This window comes from Protopterus annectens, chromosome 16.part0, assembly GCF_019279795.1.
Source record: "Protopterus annectens isolate FY-2018-M chromosome 16.part0, PAN1.0, whole genome shotgun sequence".
Classification (NCBI taxonomy): domain Eukaryota; kingdom Metazoa; phylum Chordata; order Ceratodontiformes; family Protopteridae; genus Protopterus; species Protopterus annectens.
Genome location: NC_056750.1, coordinates 560,469,232 through 560,490,756, shown reverse-complemented (window position 1 = coordinate 560,490,756; position 21,525 = coordinate 560,469,232). Strand labels below are relative to the sequence as shown.

Genomic DNA, 21,525 nt, shown 5'->3' with positions numbered 1-21,525 from the left:
TAGAGAAGGGAGTGGGATAGTCAGAGTAGTTTTTTGTGCTAACACTAACAAAGGGGCTTATTCTCTTGAAGGTTAGGGATGATAAGTGTGGCAACACTGCTCAGTGTGCAGCTGAGTCGGCCATAGTGCAGCAAGGAGTCTTGGGAGGGTTCTACTGACCGGTATCTAAGGAAAAATTGCATTACAAGTCATTTGCATCTATACAGGGCACTGCTAACCCACACTGAGCAGTGCACAGCAACACTCAAATACAAGGCTCAAATACAGGTGAACATAAACACCTTTAAGCTAATCTACCAATAGAAAAGCACACAATGAACCTTCCTCCAGCAATCACCAGCTCAGGCAAGGCTGGATCTACACTCTTCTGCCATAAGGGTGCAGGGGAGCCCTTCTTAATGTAAAATGGCTGGTTTAATACTCAAGTTTATCAATAAAACTCTAGATTCAGCAGATCTGAATCTAGACTATGCTATCCATGCTAACAGTACAGTTGAAATCAACTGCAGACAAACAAAAAGCAGATATAATGCAGCAGTTAGTTAAAATACACTTTAAAAGGTGCTGTCAAGAAAGAATTTAACCAATAAAAAACACATGAAATGTGCCACCTAGACAATCTAAGTGGCTATCTCTCACATAGAACAAAATCACCAGGTCAAGCAGATGTCTTAAAAAAGAAAATAAAATGGAGCAGGTAAAACAGAAAGCAGCTGTATCAGCAAGTCACAGACAAAGAAATATAAGTTTACATTCCTCACCCAGCAGGGAATCACCATCAGTTCTGTAGTCTATGGAGGCTTGAAATATTTGTAGATTCCTTACACATAACATGTATGAGTAAGTCCGAATTCTATTCTGTTTTGTTTACAGACCTACTACATCTTTTCGGAATTCACTGGTGAAATTAACAATTTCATGTTACGGAGTAGTTTAACTTATACCCTCAACTGCATGTGTGTGTGTGTGTGTGTGTGTGTGTGTGTGTGTGTGTATGTGTATGTGTATACACGTGTGTGTGTGTGTGTGTATATATATATATATATATATATATATATATATATATATATATATATACACACACACACACACACACACACACATATATATATATATATATATATATATATGGGTCTACTTTCATAGACCGAAGCGCCACGTCACCGACACCCGGAAGACCGAGACGGAACGACCGAACACATAGGTTACCGAAAACGCGATATCCCGACGGCTGAGAGACCGACAACGGCAGCGTGTGAGCGCGATACGGTAAGTGTGCGAAAGTGAAAGATGTAGTATTGGGGAGCGGACAGGTAAGTGTACGATAGTGAGGGATGATAGGATAGGGTGTGGGAAAGGTGAGTGTGCGGTGGTGTCGGACTAAGGGTTCCGGTGAGGTAAGTGTGTGGAAGTGACGTAGAGCAGTGTAGGGTAGTGTTAAGTGTGTCAGGGTTAGAATGCGGGTGGAGTGAGTGTGCGATAGTGACGGGCTGAATGTTTTAGGGTGGGTTAAGTGAGTTAGGGTTAGGGTGCAGGTAGGGTAAATGTGCGGTAGTGACGGTGTTGAGGTTTAGGGGTGGGTTAAGTGAGTTAGGGTTAGGGTGCAGGTAGGGTGAGTGTGCGATAGTGACAGTGTTGAGGTTTAGGGGTGTGTTAAGTGAGTTAGGGTTAGGGTGCGGGTTGGGTAAGTGTGCGGTAGTGTCGGACGTTAGAGTTAGGGTTTAGGTTAAGGTTAGTGGATATGTTGTTGTGTGCAATGTGTAGTTGGTGTTTTTTGTGTCGGTGTTGTGGTGTTCGGTATGTTGAGTTGTTGGTGTGGTGTGTTTTCGGTTGTTTGGGGTCGGGAACATGTGTGTCGGCGATTTGTACATTCGGTCTATGAAAGTAGACCCATATATATATATATATATATATATATATATATATATATATATATATATATATATATATGTATATATATATATATATATATATATATACACACACACACACACACACACACACACACACACACACACACACACACACACCTCTATATATATGGAAGACACACACAGTAGTGTGTGTGTATATTTTAATTAAGTAAGAATTTGACATGAATCCTCTCATCTCATTTGACAGGATTGGTGCTAAAAATAAATATGGACATGGATGAGACTGACTGCTGAAATTACAATGTTCCATAAAAGAACCTGTAAATGATTCCTTACACATAAAATACAGACAAGAGTGGGGGGCTATGATAAGTCAGAAGATTTTTCTGAAGAAAATACTGTTATTAGGAATGTTAAAACTGTATAAATTTGCACTTACTGAATGTGATAGAACTGCAGCTAGGATAATAAATTCATCCTTTTGTCAGTGTGTTACAACTAAATTAATAAAATGCATTTTTAGAAGGAATGGAGGTTCAGACTCTGCTACATTCTGGAAGCACAACTTCCCTTATGAGGCTTTCTCTTAATATGTAACCATAAAATGAGTAACAACTGCAAGGTGGAGGAAATATGCATATACGGTGAGAAATAGAGTACCACTTGCAGATATAGAAATTCTGACATTTCTGGGAAAAATGTTGCATTGTGTGGCTATAAACCCAGGTTTAACCCATTATGTAATATTCGGAAAAGACTTGCCCTCTTTTAAAGCACTGTGGAAAATGTTAAAGGAATTAGGCTCTGCAGACAAAGCATGGCTGTATGATACACCCATTCAGTATAACAACAGGGGGACAAGTAAGGCAATGACACTCATAGAGATATTCAGACACAAACTAATAGGATTTGGCATAGAAATTACAAAAGAAGGCAGAGTTTGGTTGTGGTTTGAAGTAAAAAGATCTTGTCTGTTATCAGTAGCAAGGAGAGACTTACACCAATGAAATCCATCTGACCCAATAAGGCCCTGCTGACACAGTGAGCCATGGACTAGGCCATGATAGTGTCATTATACCTTAAGCATATTGCAAGACACACTATAGCAAAGTGCATGGCATTTCCTACTTTTAGGCTTGCTTTTGCAGTAGCTGCAAGTCTTATTAGTGGTGTCAACTACATTTCCTCTTCTGCACTGTACTAGGGGCTTATGTAGTATTATTAATACTGCAGTATCTCACCGCTTATATGGCTCACAGTGTTAGCAGCTCATGTCCTCATAGTAGTTAGTAAGTGCCAATGAGTGCTCAGCACATTTAGATACTAAGCTAACTGCCCTTGCGAGCCATTTTAAGCCTAGCCAATTATCCCTTGTGAGACTCAAACCCTGCACCTTGTGCTTGCAAGGCAAACACCTTAACCTTTAGGCCACCCTCCAAGTAAATACATAAAATTAAACATTTGGAAATGGTTGCAGTAAGTGGGATGTTATGGGAACAATGCCATTTCTATGAAGAGACCTCGGATTGTTCCTCCTCTTTTTCTTCTCAATATTGTTTTATTAGTATTATTATCGAGTACTCTAAGTAGTTTTAACAGTTTTATGTAGTTTTGTGGAACCACATTGACCATAACAAGAGATGAGAACTAATTTGGCAGGAGACCCCAATAATTCAGAATAGGGTCAGGAGGTAATTGGAGTCACTTGAAGAAAGAAATGAATAATATGAGATAAAAATGCAAAGGAGTTTAGAAATTATTCATATTTTTTTGGTCCTGGTCTTCCCACCACCATCAGGCCCATCTTCATTTATTCATTTGGTCTGTACTTCCTGTGATTCAAGGAAGTTGGGCATGGGACGCAAGAGTGGGGGACTATGATAAGTCAGAAGATTTTGTTCCAAATGAGCTTATGTCAGAGTAGCACCTGCTGAAGATGCTGGTGTGTGTAGACAACTTGAAATACCAGTACAGTTTGATAATCTACTTCTGTTTCAGCATGTTTTCTTGACAAAATATAAGATAATAAATAAAGATTTTTTTATTTTTAATATACAGTAATAGCATACATTCTATACTCATTTTACCATCCCCACACCAAAATTATGCAAATTGGGACCAATAGCTACCAAGTCTGGCCTGATCAGAAGCATGGCCCAAGAAAGAAACTCAAAACAGAATCAGGTGCAGACATCTCATTTGTCCCTATTTTGGAGGAACATTCCTATTTGTAGGTCTGGGTGGCAGAGAAGATAGCCTAGTCACCTCACACCAAGAGGATCTCTGGCTCAATTCTAGGCTGGGGTGCCGTCTGTGTGGACATTGCATGTCCTCCCTGTGTCCACAGGGTTTTCCCTGTGTGCTCCAGTTTCCTCCCACATTCCAAAGACATGCAGCAGGTGGACCGGATACTCTAAAATGGTCATAGGTGTGAGTGTATCTGGAGGGATAGCTAAAAGCCTGTGTTGAGGGAGGAGTAAGAATTCCCTAAGCCTCTTTTTGGAGTCAGAGTAATCCTGGCGTTCCCAGCGGAAATGCTTCCTAAGAGTGTGCAAGGTTTCACCAAAAGAAAAATCTTCTGGAGGGGAAGCAAAGGGAATGGAATCCTCTGCATCAGAATCCTCATAGGTAGGAAAATCAGTTCTAGGTCTGTTAGAGGGAGAATGCTGGCTTCCCCTAATTAAGGTAACAAGGTCTACAGCCATTCTAAGCATTTGTTTTTTAGGCATATGGGCCTGAGCATGTGGTTTGGACGTCAGTTTTCTAAGCGTGGGTCGAGTTTTAGGCCTGGATGAAGACGATGGCGTTGGTTTAAAATGCAAGTCTGTAGGCCTGAATACACAGTCAGAAGCCGGTGCCTGCACAGTGGCTCCAGACCCATCCAAGGTAGAGACATCCACAGGTTCCATAGTCGAGGAAGCATCTCGTGGCATGGGTCTCAGTAGAGGCCTGCGAATCTGAAGTAGCGGGTATCAGGGGCTGCGAAATCACCTCACTGACTACCGGCGGACTGGCAACTAACTTAATGGAAGCATCGTCGGCAGCTTTGGACCTATGCGGTCTGCACTGTCTTTATCCTTACATTTTTTCAGAATGTCGGTAGTCGGATGGATTACCAAAGCCATTTCTGGATAGCTATACAGAGTACCAAAATAATTTGCTGCAAATATAGCCTGACGACAAATAGTTCGGGGATTGAACAAGGCACAAAACCGACAGCGAGGGACGTCGTGGTCTGGGCCTAAGCAAGAAATGCAGTACGAATGAAAATCTTTATGAGGTATTTGCTTTCCATGTTAAGACAATTGTTAACTTTAACTGACATCGGTTAAGAGCAAGAAAAAGGATCCCCAACAGGGTACTTAGCTTTTTTGAAGACTTCGGTTCTGAAACTCGAAAATGAAAATTTCAGGAGTCGACCAATCGGCACTTGCGAACTGCTTCTGCTTCGGGCACCACGCGGCAAGAAAGACTGATGTAATGGCATCGGCTGCATGTTTTATACCCCTGACTACCTGACATCATGGAAGAAGAGACGGCATCCGATGCAGGGATCCAAGACTCTGGTATTCAGGCTGGCTGAGGGCTACCTGCAGGCAGATAACCCAAATGTGATGATTGCAACAGTGAATCATGAAGAACATCATGCTCAAACTAGGGACATGAGAAGAACTGCAGAGTGGCTTGAAGCAGCACAGTAGTATTATTCCCTAAACTGGATGGAAGTATTAGTTCCTGTAATGCTTTTACGAAAAGGAACAGCATTTCAAACTTTGATAGCTGTCCAATGCCAAGAACTAGTGAGCTGATAGGAGACGTGCAGGAGGCCAGGTACCTAACAATATTACATTTGACAAAGGGATGCTGGAAGAGAAAACTTCCCTCTTTGATGAAGAGAAAATATTTTCTTTTATCTCCTAATGGTCTATTGTAGTATACAATATTACACGCATGGTGCCCTAGTCACTTTTCATAGACTGATGCATACAATACTGAAGCACCACGTACTACACACAGATACAGATATATACACATATATGTATAAGGATCTCATTTCAATAAACGAAATTATGTTTCTACGGAACGTAATCTTGTGACCCCTGTACTTTCATGTAAAAAACCTAAAGTAATACAAAAATAAACCCCACAAAAGCCCCCCACAACAATAATCACTTTCATGCAGGAGGGCAAGCCCCCCTGCCCCCAAACCCCTGCCATTTATATACTCTCACTCTGAGATCAAACTACAGTGGGGGAAAAGGGAATATTCCCTTATCCCTGCTATGCCACGATCTAAGCAACAGCAATCATTGCTGTTCGCTTAGTTGCCTTTTTGCGAAAGTGCATTTTCAGAAAAATGCTCTTTCGTGGAAATGAGAATGTCTAATTATGTTTCAGAGAAACATAATTTTGTTGAGTCGAGGTAGACCCATACACACACACACATATGTATATGTATATATGTGTGTATATATATATATATATATATGTATATATATATATATATATATATATATATATATATATATATATATATATATTTATATATTCCTTTAGGTCAAATGGCTGGAATATCAAAGTTCTAAGTGTCAACACAATAATATTCATAGCAAAACATCTGCAGGCTTCAGGAATTTCTGATCTCAAACGTCTGTCGACCCTCTGTTCTGTTGAATAAAGTGTCTTGACAAAATAGATGTCAGCATTAGAGCTTTCTCTTAAAGTAACTACTCGTGTGTGTATGTGTGTGAGTGTCTGTTATATGAGTTATTGCTGCATGCTTCTCAAAATGAATTGAAATGCTGGTGATTTTTGTCTTTGCTACAGTTGGTCGAATTATGTAACAGTTGAAGTTCATTATATCAACCGTTACATAATTCCTGGGCTTTTCTCTTTTTTCATGACTGTGCAAACATGGAGTTAGTATATTTAATTTCTGGGGGTTGATTTCAGCTACTATTTATTGTAATTGCCGATGAGTTTGTTCAGTGTTCTGTATTTCGATTAAACTCACTGGTGATTAGTCATTATAAACTTATATATAGCTATATCGCTCCATCTATCTATCTATATATATTAATTTATATATGTAATATGTAAAATCTCTATATCTATGTTGTCTGTCTATATATAAGTTATACCTTTTACCTCCTTGAGGCAGATTGCTAAGGTAATGTAGTATCTATGTCCATATGCATATAAACATATATATATATATATATATATATATATATATATATATATGTGTGTGTGTGTGTGTGTGTGTGTGTGTGTAGTAGCTATATCTATAACCATATATACATATCTACACTATTTTTATATATATATATATATATATATATATATATGTATATGTATATATATATATATATATATATATATATATACATACAAACATACATACATAACTCCAAGATTGCATAATTCTTCGGGAAAGGGCAAATTTGCCAACCCTGAGAATTGTATGATCTGCTACTTTTGTCGACTAAACAGATGGTGATCAAAGCACTGATCAACAAAAGTAGCAGAATGCGCACATTATATATAATATATATATATATATATATATATATATATATATATATATATATATATATATATACACACACTAGCTATACATATTTGTACAATGAACACATGCACATGCTGATAAAAGACATATACACATATATATGCATTGTTTAAATACACCACTTATACTGGCCAAAACATGTCACACCATAAAAATCAAAAATTAATTAAATTAAAATTCTGTTTGTACATCACAGTTAAGAAATGTGTCAGCTGTAAATATTACAAGAAGAAAAACAAACTGACGCTGTTCTTGTGCAATGAAATTCATTTATTTGACAGATAAGTTATTGGTTACTGTTAAACCCCAAAGATGTAGCTGAACTCCCCCCAAACCTACCTTGTGGATGCAGATGACAGATTACAATTTGCTACATAGTTCCACTGGGGGATGTGGGTGGCAGGCAATGAGGTGGCGTCAAAGAGGTAAGTTGCTCAGGGGGACTAGATTACTTTGCTAAAACTTTGACAGCTGTAGAAATTCAGTTGCATTTCTCTAGAAAGCTCTGCAGTTATTTCAAAAGAAGACTTTTAAAGTATGCAATATAGGAGACGCAACTAACAAAATGAACTACTTACACTGGCCAAACTGTGTGAGTGTACAAAAATAAGAACCAAATTAAAACCACTGTGTTAATGCAGTTCTTACTTTGTAGACATAGAAATCAGGGGAAAATAATGAAAGACCAGATTCTCTCTCAACATACAATGACTAAGATCAGGCTACAAGGATAACAGATATTTTAATTCCTCTATGTGAAATACTACAAGTTCACCTACCAATTGGCTTTCCATCTTTCATCCATGTGATGACTGGTGTAGGTATACCAGTAGCTTCACAAGACAAGGTGACAGGGCCTCCTAAGCTTGGAATCACAGGCTCTTCATTGAAATCTTCAAAGGTTGGTGGATCTAAAGCAAGGAAAAAAATACTGTTCAGCATATTCTGGGATTTCAAACACTGGAATGACTCATTTTTTCTTAATGTTTGCATATGCAGTCATTTGTGTACAGTTTGAATGCAGCAGTAGAAAACACATGCTCTCATTTACATGTGAGCTGCTTTTCAACATCTAAAGATATCTCAAACATGCCCTAAATCACCCTGAGATGTTATGCCAGAACTGTTGGCTCTTTCTTTTCAGAGTCTCATAGCAGATTATGAATTAACTAATTAATAAATGATTGATAATTAATGTACATGGTCCTTTCCTTTTAGCAATCGTTTCCTTTTAGATGTGCAGTATATATTTGGATTTTACTGTTTCACAGTGAAAATAGAAATATATTTTCCATCTGTTTGTGTAGTAAAGTGCATGCTTGGATTTTACTGTACTACAGAGACCATAGGAGCACATCTTCCATCTATAAGTGTCAACATACAAGTCATTAAGAGCTGCTGTCTCTCTTTGTATGCTTGCCAAGCCTTTCATTGGACTTTGTTGCACCTTTTTTTGCCCATCTCTTACTTTTACAGGAAGAATGCATAGATTTGATGTCCACAGTTATCAGGACTCACATATCAGGAGTCATACTAGTGACAGGGGATAATGTTAGTCATACTAGTGACAGGGGATAATGTTAGTCATACTAGTGACAGGGGATAATGTTAGTCATACTAGTGACAGGGGATAATGTTAGTCATACTAGTGACAGGGGATAATGTTAGTCATACTAGTGACAGGGGATAATGTTAGTCATACTAGTGACAGGGGATAATGTTAATCATACTAGTGACAGGGGATAATGTTAGAGTTTACTTCCTTTATTCTTAACCTCTGGCTTGTACAACTGGCAGAGCAATTATACTTTGTAAGAGGAAAGGTCACCCAGGCTCCTGGGAATAACGTTCCACAATCTCAATGTTCCTATGGCAATCCCTGAGCAGTGTACAGTGATCCCTAGTATCCATCAGCATCCGCTTCTCTATTGTGAAACTGTAAGGAAATCCTGTTCTGAACTCTAACCACACATGTAGCAGTGCAACATCATATTTGCAGGCAAACCCCAGAAACAAACCCACATGGTGGAACCATAACATCAACAAGCTTTATAATAAAAGGAAAATAATTTTGACCAAAGGTAAGAGGAGTAATTCCCAGAATGTTAGAGCATTAGAGCCCTTGTCACTGAAATAAACTAACTCAGGAGCTTAATAAAATCCACCAAAGCCAAGTTTGAGGCTAATATAGCTATCCAAGCCAAAGATAATCACAAGGTATTTTTTAGTTATGTTTGTAATCCCCCAAGCACAACAAAGCCATAGAAAGACTTAACATGGAATTAATCAATCAGGACACATGGAACAGCTCAACAAGCTCCTGCCTGGTGCCCTGCAGAGTTCTACAGCAGCAAAGAGAGACTTTGGCGTGATTAAGTATCATTTTTCTGCATTTTCTTACTGCCTTTAGCTAATTCCACCTAAAACGCAGATTTTCTAGAGTTTCTGTGATTTAAGAAGCTTGTTTCAGCTATATAGTGTACTTATTTTACTGCCTGCACTTTAACAAAGTCGTTTTTGTGCTTAAATAAACCTGTTTAACTGTTGTAGGCTACACACTCAAGTGTGATAGACATTTCTGTGCATTTAAAGTGTTTTTTGACTGTACCTGCTTTATTTTCTGAAAAAAACCCAAAAAACATAAAATACTTGTTTTCACGCCTTTCTAAGCTAGTATAGTCCAGTTTTCAGGTTAGTACTGAATTCAGGGCTGTGTTACAAGTTTCTGTGTTTGCCCATACCTTACTTGGATAGAAGGAAGTTTCTCCGTTCACTGTGAGAGAGGAAGCTTTGAGCAGCCTATCTGTCCCTGGAGGAGTGGCTTCAGTCCAGACATTAGTAGTTTATTGGCCATTTTGGGCTAATTTCTCTCTCTCTCTCTCTCTCCCTGTTATGAAACCCGCATTTGCAAGGTTTTTGTGCTAGTATACAGCTCAGCAAGCTCCTGCCTGGTGCCCTGCAGAGTTCTACAGCAGCAGAGACACAAAAGAGAGACCTTGGAGTGATTAAGTATGATTTTTCTGCATTTTCTTGCTGCCTTTAGCTAATTCTGTCTAAAACGCCAATTTTCTAGAGTTTCTGTCATTTAAAAAGTTTGTTTCAGCTACTCATTTTACTGCCTGCACTTTAACAAAGTTGTTTTTGTGTTTAAATTACCTGTTTAACTGTTGTAGGCTACACACTCAAGTGTGATAGCCATTTCTGTGCATTTAAAGTGTTTTTTTTATTGTATCTCCTTTATTTTCTGGAAAGAAAAAACAAAACAACAAAAAATATACTTGTTTTCCCACCTTTCTAAGCTAGTATAGTCCAGTTTTCAGGTTAGTGTTGAATTCAGGGCTGTATTACAAGTTTCTGTGTTTTCCCATACCTTACTTGGATAGAAGGAAGTTTCTCTGTTCACTGTGAGAGAGGGAGCTTTGAGCAGCCTATCTGTCCCTGGAAGAGTGATTTCAGCCAAGATATTAATAATTTATTGGCCATTTTGGGCTAATTTCTATCTCTTTCATTTCCCGGCTATAAAACCTGCATTTGCTTGCCAGACAGTGCTGGTTAGCTAGGGTATAACTATTCCCGGCTCCACAAAGTCTACTCCAATTTTTCCCTTGGAACTAGACAAACTTTCAACTTAAGCACTCAAACCATTCACTTCTCATCCCGGCACTTGCTCAAAACTCATAGCAAGCACTAATAAACCTTAGCACTAGACCCCCCCCCCCCTGTACTGTAGAGAAGGACAAGGCTCTCTATTCGACCTTACCAGCCAATCAGTAAAACAGTTCACTGTACCTATCCAGGCATGTCCAAAGGGCAGTTTCAGATGTACTCTCTGGTCCAACTGGTGAATCTGGGCATTCTGAGGCAATGTTACAATTGCCTCATGTACACAAACAACCCTCTCCTCCTTCCACCAAGCACTAATACATGCGAGAGATGCAATTATACAGCCAAACTGGAGGCTAAGCTCTCTCAACCCAAGACTGGACCAGGCAGTCAAGAGGACAAGGGAATTACTTGCATCACACCACCAGTCTCAGAAAGATCTATGAAACCAGCACCGGCAAAAATCACACATAAATACATGAAAACATACTCGGAGGCTCTAAATGAAAATCTGCAAAAGCAGCAGAGACCTCCAAAGCAGACATCCAAGCAACCTCCACCCCCCAACACAAACCATGAAACACATACTTCACAAAACCAGTATGCCACATAATCACAGCTCTTAGGACAAAATAACATACCCAACACACTAGTAATAGGTGACTCTATAGTCAGGCACACTGAAGTCTCAAGGCGAAGGTTACTGTTAGCTGCCTGCCGGGTGCCAGGATCCGCCACATAACACAAGCACTTAGGTCACTCCAGAGCAAGTACAACTATGACTCTGTCATTGTCCATGTTGGTGTGAATGACCTGAGCCATACCTCCCTGGACTACATGAAAAGAGACATGGAGGAGCTCTCTGATCACGTAGCCCAGGCTGGTATGACCCTGACCCTGAGTAGCATCCTGTCCTTACCAAGAATGATACCACGGTAGAGAAAAAATGATCAATTTCAACAACTGGCTAAGCTTCTGGTGTCATTCAAAGGGGATTCAGTGTCTGTCAGTCTGGGATGACATGCTCGACAAGCCACTCTGCTTCACTAGTGATGGCTTGCACCTGTCATACTTAAGCTTTCGAATACTGGCCAAGGCTCTTGCCACCCCCATAGTGCCTTTTTTAGGCAAGGCTCAAAAGACAAACTCACCGCCGTAAATAGCACAAGTAACAAAAAAATGAGGGTAATGCTACTCAATGCCAGAAGTCTAAACCTCAAAATGCATGCACTTCAGGCACTCCTCAATATGGAGAAAATCGATATATGTGCAGTAACAGAAACCTGGTTTAAAGCTCCAGAGAGCACCCCAGCACTACCAGGCTACAACTCATACCATACATTTCGGCCACAAAACCCAGACCGAAATACAAAAGGCGGGGGAGTATCCATATTCATCTAGGATACCCACAACTCCAGGTTAGAGGTACAGCAAGATGCTTCAGAGATCATCCACGTGCAACTAACAATGGGCAAAACTGCTATTCAAATTATAGCTTGCTACAGATCACCCACCATGTCCCAGGACCCCACTCTGCATTCCTGGAAACATAAAGGTCCTATTAAACACCCTGATATTGGGTGATTTCAATTACCCAAACATTAACTGGGAGAACTACTCAAGTACAAACTCCCTTGCCCAACACTTCCTAGAATTTATAAACTCAAACGCCCTGGATCAACTGGTCAACACCCCCACCAGAGGTGACAACATATTGGACCTGGTCATCACCAACATGGGCGACCAGTGTTCCACACCGGAGGTCAACCCCTCACTGGATAGATCTGACCATAAACTAATCACTCTGGATATCCACATTCTGCCACCACCCCTGGTCAAATAAACCACCGTAAAAAACTTTTCAAAGCAAACTTCACGTTACTTAAGACAGTGGTGGGAAGATTCAAAGCCCCCATGCTGAAGGATAAAGCTGTCCAAGCTGCAAAATCCTTTACTAATACACTCTATGGGCACCTACAAGAATGCATGGATCATGCTTATCCCAAACAAAACCAAGACTCACTCCAACAAGAAAAGGAAACCAGTCTGGTGGACCCCTGCCATAAACAAGCTATACAATAGAAGGAGGAAACTAGTACAGAAAAGAGTAAAATCCCAAGAAGGGAAGATATCCCTGATCAGTATCAGCAAGAAACTATGTTCCCTCATAAAAATCATCCAAGGCTAGCTTCGAAAGAAAAATGCCATGGACTCCAAAGATAACCACAAGGCATTCTTTAGTTATGTTAAGAATCTAAGTGGCAATTCTCAGATCTGCTCGGAGTTGGTGCAGAGTGCCACAAAATACAATGAACCGACTGATATAGCCAACATCCTGGCAGACAGGTTCAGTGCAAACTTCACCCCCCTCTCACCCCAAAAGGGCTAATAACTATACCAGAAGAATGTAGTGCCCCTGAAATTACAGACACTCAGGTTAAAAAAGCCCTCTCCAAAGCCAAAAACACAGCATCAATGGGACTGGATGGTGTCCCAGGCTGCATCCTACATGAGCTCAAAGATGAACTAACCTCTCACCTAAACACACTGTTTAAACTCAGCCTCTCCACCGGCTACATGCCCACAGAGGGGCACACAGCAACAGTTATTCCACTCCACAAAGGTGGAGCCACAAAGGACCCCAGGAACTATCGCCCTATAAGCCTGATTAGCTTGGTCTGCAAAGCTGTGGAGTGCATCATCATGGATCTCATTAATAAAGACATTGGAAACCTCCAAACACTGGACCCTACCCAGTTCAGCTTTGTTAAAGGCAGATCATGCCTCCTAAATCTGGTGGACTTCTTTGAGACAGTTACCAAGATTATAGACGAGGGAAAGATGGTCCACACAGCCTACCTAGACCTCGCAAAGGCCTTCGACACCATTCCCCACTCAGGTATTACAGACAAGCTCACCAGCCTGAACATAAACCCCTACATCATGAGATGGGTTGCCAACTGGCTCACGGACAGAAACCACATGGTAAGAGTTGTGGGAGCTAGGTCTGACTCTAAACCGGTTACAAGTGGCATTCCCCAGGGCTCAGTCCTAGGACCCCTCCTGTTTGGCATATACTTCTCAGAGGTACAGGCAAGCACAGGAGGACTATGGCTGACCACGTTTGCAGATGACTGCAAACTAAGGGCTGTAATTGACTCTCCAGCTGACACAGACATCCTCCAAAAGGGTCTCACTGAGACAGATACCTGGTGTCAAAATCATGGCCTCAAGCTAAATGCCAAAAAGTACATAGTCATCCCCTTTGGAAAAAACAAAGTACCTACAAACTGCCACATAGGTGGTAGCCCCCTAAATACGGAAGACATAATAAGGGATCTGGGGACCCAAGTAGATAATAACCTCTCCTTTGATAATCACATTGCCAAAGTGGTTAGAAAATCCTTCTATGTGGCCCACCTATTCACAGAAGGGTTTGCATCCAGATTAAAAGAGGTCATTGGGTCCCTCTACACATCACTCATCAGACCCATCATAGTGTACCATGCCCCATTTGGGATGGACCTTACAAGACACCTGCAACAACTGGAAAGACCACAGAAGTACCTCACCAGGAGGATCACTGGCCTCAAGCAGATGCCCTATGCAGCTCGACTGAAGAAACTCCAGCTGTACTCGGTTGCATACCACCTACTCAGAGGTGATCTCTGCCTGACATACAAGGCCATGTCCAACCAGAATTGATGGACATGCTCCACCTAAAGAAAACCATATCCCCTTGAGCCACATACTCTAGGGATCTAATCCTCACCACAACAATGAATAGGACATGCTGGAGGGACAGATTCCTGTACCAGAGACTTCCCATGCTCTGGAACAAGATTCCAATCTACATTAGGCAGAGTTCCTTGCTGACCCTCTTCAACAGATACCTTGACGAGTGGATGGGAAACAAAACGTTTACCCCAGGGATCACTTAAATGGCTTTGCTGGACAGAGGCACGGGGAACTAATCTAAGGGGGGTGGTGAAAGCCAACACATTCCAGCTAGGCTTATAAATGCCTTCGGGCATATAGCCTCGTACCTACCTATGAACCAAACACTAGACTTATCTTAGTTTGGATTCATTAAGGGCAGGTCATGGTTACTCAACCTGCTGGATTTTTTGAAAAGGTCACCAAAGCAATGTATGAATGCAAAACAGTACACACCACATACCTTGACCTGGCCAAAGCTTTTCACACAATTCCCCACTCAGGCATAGTAGAAAAGCTAAATATACTGGGAATAAACCCCTATGTCACCTACCGGATTGCCAGCTGTTTCACAGATAGGATGCAGATAATCAAAACAGGGGAAGTTACCACTACAGACAGACCAGTCATCAGTGGAGGACCCCAGGGTTCTGTACTGGGACCTTTCCTGTTTGGCATCTACTTTTCTTAAGTAAAAGCCAATTCTGAAGGGTTCTGGCTGACTAAGTTTGCAGATAACTGTAAGCTAGGAGCAGCCACTGAATCTCAAAATGCCTTAACCATCCTGCAAGAAGGTTTGTCTCGTATAAATAACTCATGGCAAAATCATGGTCTGAAACTAAATGCTAAAAAAATGACAGTATCCTTTGGGAAGTCATCTACCCCATGGAACTACCACACTGACAGTACTCTCCTAAGTGCTGACACATCTGCTCGAGACTTGGGAACTTATAAGCAGAGTGACCTAACTTTTGACCAACGTGTCATTTGTTGTAAGAAAGTCCTTTTATAATGAACAGCTTATAAACAAAGGGATTGTGTCTAAATCTAGGGATGTCATTGCCCCCTTTACTCAGCCCTTATTAGCCAAGTAATTGAATATGCCACCACCTTTGGCATACATCTGTCCAGACACATGCAACAACTGGAACACCAAAAGAGAAACTTTACTAAAAGGTACAAGACCTAAACAACATGTTTTATATGGACCAACTCAAAGCCCTGTCACTGTACTTAATATCCATAGACTGCTAAGAGGTGACCTGTGTCTGTCATGCAGTGCATCCTCAGACACCATTACTGATGGATATTCTGCACATCAGCAAGTCAAATGCCATCAAAAATACTCAGTCTAGGGATTGAAGCCTTTGCTGCACCATCAACAGAATGGTTTGGAGGGACAGGTATGTTTCACATTGAATACCACTGCTGTAGAAGAGACTCTCCATCTACATACAACAAAGTTCATTCCTGTCCACTTTCAAGTGCAACTTAGATCCATGGACGAGAAACAGAAAATTTACCCCAGGATTGCCCCCGGTACTACTAATGGACAGAGGCAGTGCCTAAATGCTTTATTCCATGCATGGGTCCCCTCAAATCATTTGTGGTATGATCCTGGTTATTCTTATTAGGGGTGATACATAATTATCAACCACTGTATGGATGACGTCACTCTATAACTAAATGGGATAGGTTAACTGAAGCATAAAAGGGAAAAGGGCTAGGCTTAAAATGGCCCACAACAGCAGCTAGCCTAGTAATTACCTATGAACCTATTAGGTCAGCAAACTATTAGGTCAGCAACCCACAGAGCAGCCAACTCTGGCCCATATACAAGAGCAGCCCCCCCGCAATCAGTACAACAAAATTTAACTAACACTGTCTGAAGGAATCAGTAAAGAAGAGTCACTGAATTACCCCTCAGCCAGTATTCCATCCAAAAATAACTTTGTGTGATTTATAAAAAAAGGGAGTGTATAAAAAAATCAGTGCACTTATTTTAACTATTTCTTATTTCAAAGTTGCCCCCTAAAGAAAGACTGAGTAGATTTCCAAGGGGCAAACACCAATATATAAATATATATATGACTTTCATTGACTGATAAAGAAAATTATTGCACATAAATACCATTTTCTTAAATAACGCCAACTATAAATGTATTTTATAATTATAGCCTGTCAGTGTTCAATATCTCCTATTACTTTTGCCAAGTTCCGTTACTTGGAATATATGGGGTATCTCACTGGAAAAAAATGAAAGAGCATTTGTTTCTGTCTATATGGTAGAAATATTATAAATCAAATTATTTACTGTAAGAAGTACAGGAAATGTAATTCATTTTCAGTGCATTTAATACACTTGCTCCAGGTGCAAGTGCTAAGCTTGTATTGTATTGACAGACAGCAAAAGTGTTTTTATATGCGTGTACCTTGTTGTACAGAATCCTGGATGCTGAATATGTTACCTAATCCTTCACAATCTACCTGAGGAAGGGAATAAGCTGCAAATACTGTGGGTAAAGCAGAGAGAGAATAAAACTTTCTAGACAATTAACTTCCTTTGCGATGGACCAGCTTGTCATTGAGTAATTTTCCTTTTATTTCTCCTGTTAAACCTACTCAGATAGTCCTGACACTGACTAGAAGTGTGATGTCCGTAGCTCTCTCAGATAGTCCTGACACCGACTAGGAGTGTGATGTCCGTAGCTCTCTCAGATAGTCCTGACACTGACTAGGAGTGTGATGTCCGTAGCTCTCTCAGATAGTCCTGACACCGACTAGGAGTGTGATGTCCGTAGCTCTCTCAGATAGTCCTGACACTGACTAGGAGTGTGATGTCCGTAGCTCTCTCAGATAGTCCTGACACTGACTAGGAGTGTGATGTCCGTAGCTCTCTCAGATAGTCCTGACACTGACTGGAAGTGTGATGTCCGTAGCTCTTTATCTTTATGTGTGAAATACAGTGCATAAAAGTTAGCATAATGCAGTGCAGCGGGGTGACTCCGTGAGAAAACAAAACTAACAGTGCAGGCTGCATAAACTCAAGCTATTTATTTCCTTGCCAAACATAATATAAATGCCATACAACACTGCCTATTCAGAAAATGAAAGTCAATGTTTCAGGATTACTACAGGGAAAACTGTAGGTTGATAGGTCAGATAAGCATAGGAAGTGGAGGTACAGGCTATAAGATGGCCTTTCTCTGAAGACTACAAGAACAAATAAGTTTATTATCTAAATATCACACTGGGGCAGTGTTGAGTCACCTACAATTACTAGACATCTAACCACATTTAGTTAATCTGTTGGGCCAGGAAGGCATCCAAAAGGCAGCAGACCTTAGGGGTGAAGCTTGAAAAGTTTCCCATCCACTATTTCAAATTGTAGGTTATTCCCCTCCACTTGATAGATTTGTTAGACTGCTTATTTTAATTACAGAAAACAGAGCAATATCAGCTTCTTAGGGCACATATCAGGGAAGATGTCTCTAAGTGGATTGCTTTTACCTTATAATATAATTCTTTAGTGATTTTGTTGTATGGCCTTGCATTTTATTTTCTGCTAGGTTTCATCATGCATTTCATAAACTTCCTATGATTTGTTACTGCCGATTTAAAATTTCTCTCCAGGAAAACAGCTTTTCTTTTACCAGTTACTTCAGCTAGATGGATTTCAGAACTACAGGCTCTTATGGGAGTGGAGCCTTTCATTATTTTTTATCCGGGCAGGGTGGCTCTCAGGACCAATCCTTCTTTCATGCCTAAGGTGGTATCCAGTGTGGCTCTTAAACAGACCATTCATCTGCCAACTTTCTTTCCAAATCCACAGAACAAGGGTGAGCAGATTCTGCATTCATTGGATGTGCACAGACAACATAGATTCTACTTAAACAGGACAAAACCTCTAAGAAAATCTGAGCAGCTACTGGTGGCATTTGCTGCAGGGGCAGAGGGAAAACCTATTTCAAAGCAGACTATTTCTAAATGGATAAGCCATTGTATTCGTTTCTGCTATGTGCACCATGGTAAACCTATCCCCAAGGGGATCAGATCTACTTCTGCAGCCTTTCTCAGAGGGGTTCCTACCAGAGACATTCTAGAAGCTGGTACCTGAAAGCTCAGCTCATACATTCACCAAACATTACCATTTACCTCTCTTCTCTAAATCCAGAGCTGGCTTTACCACTGCTGTCCTGCAGGGCCTTATAGCTGCTCCTAATTCTGTATAAATCCATCCTCTCAACCATAGCTTTGGGAATCTACCCAAATGTAATGACTGGAACAGTGAAACACGAAGAACATAGTACAGTTGTGTACACTTACCATAAATGTAGATGTTCGAGTGTATTCACTGTTGCAGTCCTTATTACCCACCCTCTAGCCCCCTGTTTTTCTCTTACTATACCTCTTCTTTCTTTTAATATGCGTAAAAGCCTTTTTGGTGTATTTGCTTTTGATTGGAGGTATATTGTTTGTGTTCTAAATTATATACACACACATATATATATATATATATATATATATATATATATATATATATGTGTCTGTGTGTATGTATATATATATATATATATATATATATATATATTTATTGCTCGCCATTTGGGGGGCACCTGACATCTGGAGCAAGAAAAACTGATGAAAATGGCATCGGCTGCATGTTTTATACCCTTAACGACCTGACGTCATGGAAGAAGGGACAGCAACCGACGCAGGACCCAAGACTTTGTTAATCAGGCCGACTGAGGGCAACCTGCCAGCAGATTACCCAAATTTAATGACTGCAACAGTGAAACATGAAGAACATCTTAATGTATCATCTAGATTAAACTTGCAACCCAGAATGTTTATATTAGTTAAGAGTTGTGATGAATGCAACCCTTCTGTGGCATGGAAAAAACTCCGTTCAACAAAATGACCAGAATCTCATAAGACACATACCGTGCAGTGGGTGAGTACAACAATTCAGTGATGGCCTCCTCTACAACCTCCTTAGCAGACCCATCCTGGCCATGCCTAATCATATTAGATGTTTTCCTACAGTGATTTCACGTGTGCACGATTCTTTGATACTCTTTGACCTCTTGTACAGCTGGTAGTGATGTACAGAAATGCTTCTCATATTTGTTTCCATGAAACCATGAATTCATATCTTCTAAGAGTAAAATCAAACTGAGCCACTGGTTTTAGCAGTTTAAAATTCTAATGCAACAAAAATATCATCTTATACGCTGAGCCACCGATTTATCTCTTACCATGAACCTTCAGCTGGAAGGCTTGCTCTGCTTGCCCTGCAATATTTGTAATCTTGCAGACGTAAAGCCCACCATCAGACATCTAGAAAAAAAGGAAAGAAAAAAATAATCATAAATTTAAAAGATGCACACACAGCTGCCCTCGTCGTAAAGGTAGTAGGAACAGAGTTTTTGTGTTTGAATAAGTTCCTGATCATTACAGCATCAATAGATCTGCTGCAACTACCATGTAATTAATGACAATACCGATTCAGCAAATGAAACTTTCATGAGTGTATCATATTTAATATAAAAACAGATTCTTTTGTGATGAAAGAAACACATTATAATTGCCACTACTTGTAAACAATAACTCTCTGGATACAGCACTGGTGCAATAATTCCTTTTTGTAAAACTGATGCCTTACTTCTTTTTTTAGTCATAAACTGTGATATATCACTTTATTTGAGAATAATAATAAACATCTTACAGTTACCACTAAAAAACACATTCGTTGAATTATCACTTATGATAAAGGCAAACTTACATTTATGTAAAAGTAATCAAACATATTGACAAGTTCACATTTGCAAACATTATATATCACATATACTGTTCTATATAATATAATAAATACAACATTGCATAAATTGTTCAATTGCTATCTTCTCTTAAACCTCAGTCCTCCTCTAAACCATTTTCCTGCATGTACTGTTGCCATAATTTCCATTTTTTCTATGCAATTTACTCCTATCCTTTTCTAAAGGTCCTACCTTCCTGTCGTTTTATCTCTGTTACAACATTTACTACTTCAAGTATGGTTGGTTTAGACTTTGATTTATATTTTCTAGTAACTGCTTTTTTTGGCATTCAGCAGAATTAAACTTAATAAGGTCTTACATCTAGGCAATGCATATCCTGTATCCCAGCTCAAAAAAAAAAAAATGATTTCCTTAGTTATACCCATTTGCTCACCCAGTATTCCTGACAGAATACTCTGAAAGGATTTTTTAAAGTCTGCTAACTCATTACATCCAGAAAACATATTTGCACATCCAGGAAAAAATCCTAAATCTTCTAGACTTTGTTGCATACTGCTTCTTTGTGCTTATCTACTCTCCTCCCAGTCTCTTATGACCTCTTCAGATTGGTTTCTATAGTTATCATACAATATTTTACGTATCCTGCTATCCCCTTTTTATTCAACTAAAAATTCAACCAATGCCGATCTTTCACTTAGGATTCCTCTATGCCTTTCTCTTTGCCTATACTCTGATATCAATCCATGATAGGGAAGGCAATCTCTAATCTGCAGTCCAAATATCTTCTTGGCCTCTTCCCATTGTATTACCATTTTTTCTGTAATCCTTTGTTCCCAGTACCTTGGTTCCTTTGCAAGCTTCCTCCAGTAAATTCTAGCTCCCTTTCCTATTCTTTGTACCCCCTAATTGCAGTAATCCCTATCAGCAGAATCTCCATTCCCAAATTGATTTAGTTCTTAGTATACTTTCTAATACTTTA

At 39.9% G+C, this 21,525-nt stretch overlaps 1 protein-coding gene across 2 annotated transcripts in view; it reads right to left on the bottom strand.

The window, feature by feature from the left end:
* The window catches only part of HMCN2 (hemicentin 2), a 2,554,053-nt gene that overhangs the window by 643,492 nt on the left and 1,889,036 nt on the right, over window positions 1-21,525 (bottom strand). For both annotated transcript variants that reach the window (XM_044058392.1, XM_044058391.1), the window contains exons 61-62: window positions 20,025-20,106; window positions 8,226-8,357 (exon numbers count right to left, since the gene is read on the bottom strand). In XM_044058392.1, the coding sequence (XP_043914327.1) occupies window positions 8,226-8,357; window positions 20,025-20,106 (214 nt within the window). The remainder of the gene's footprint in view (window positions 1-8,225; window positions 8,358-20,024; window positions 20,107-21,525) is intronic.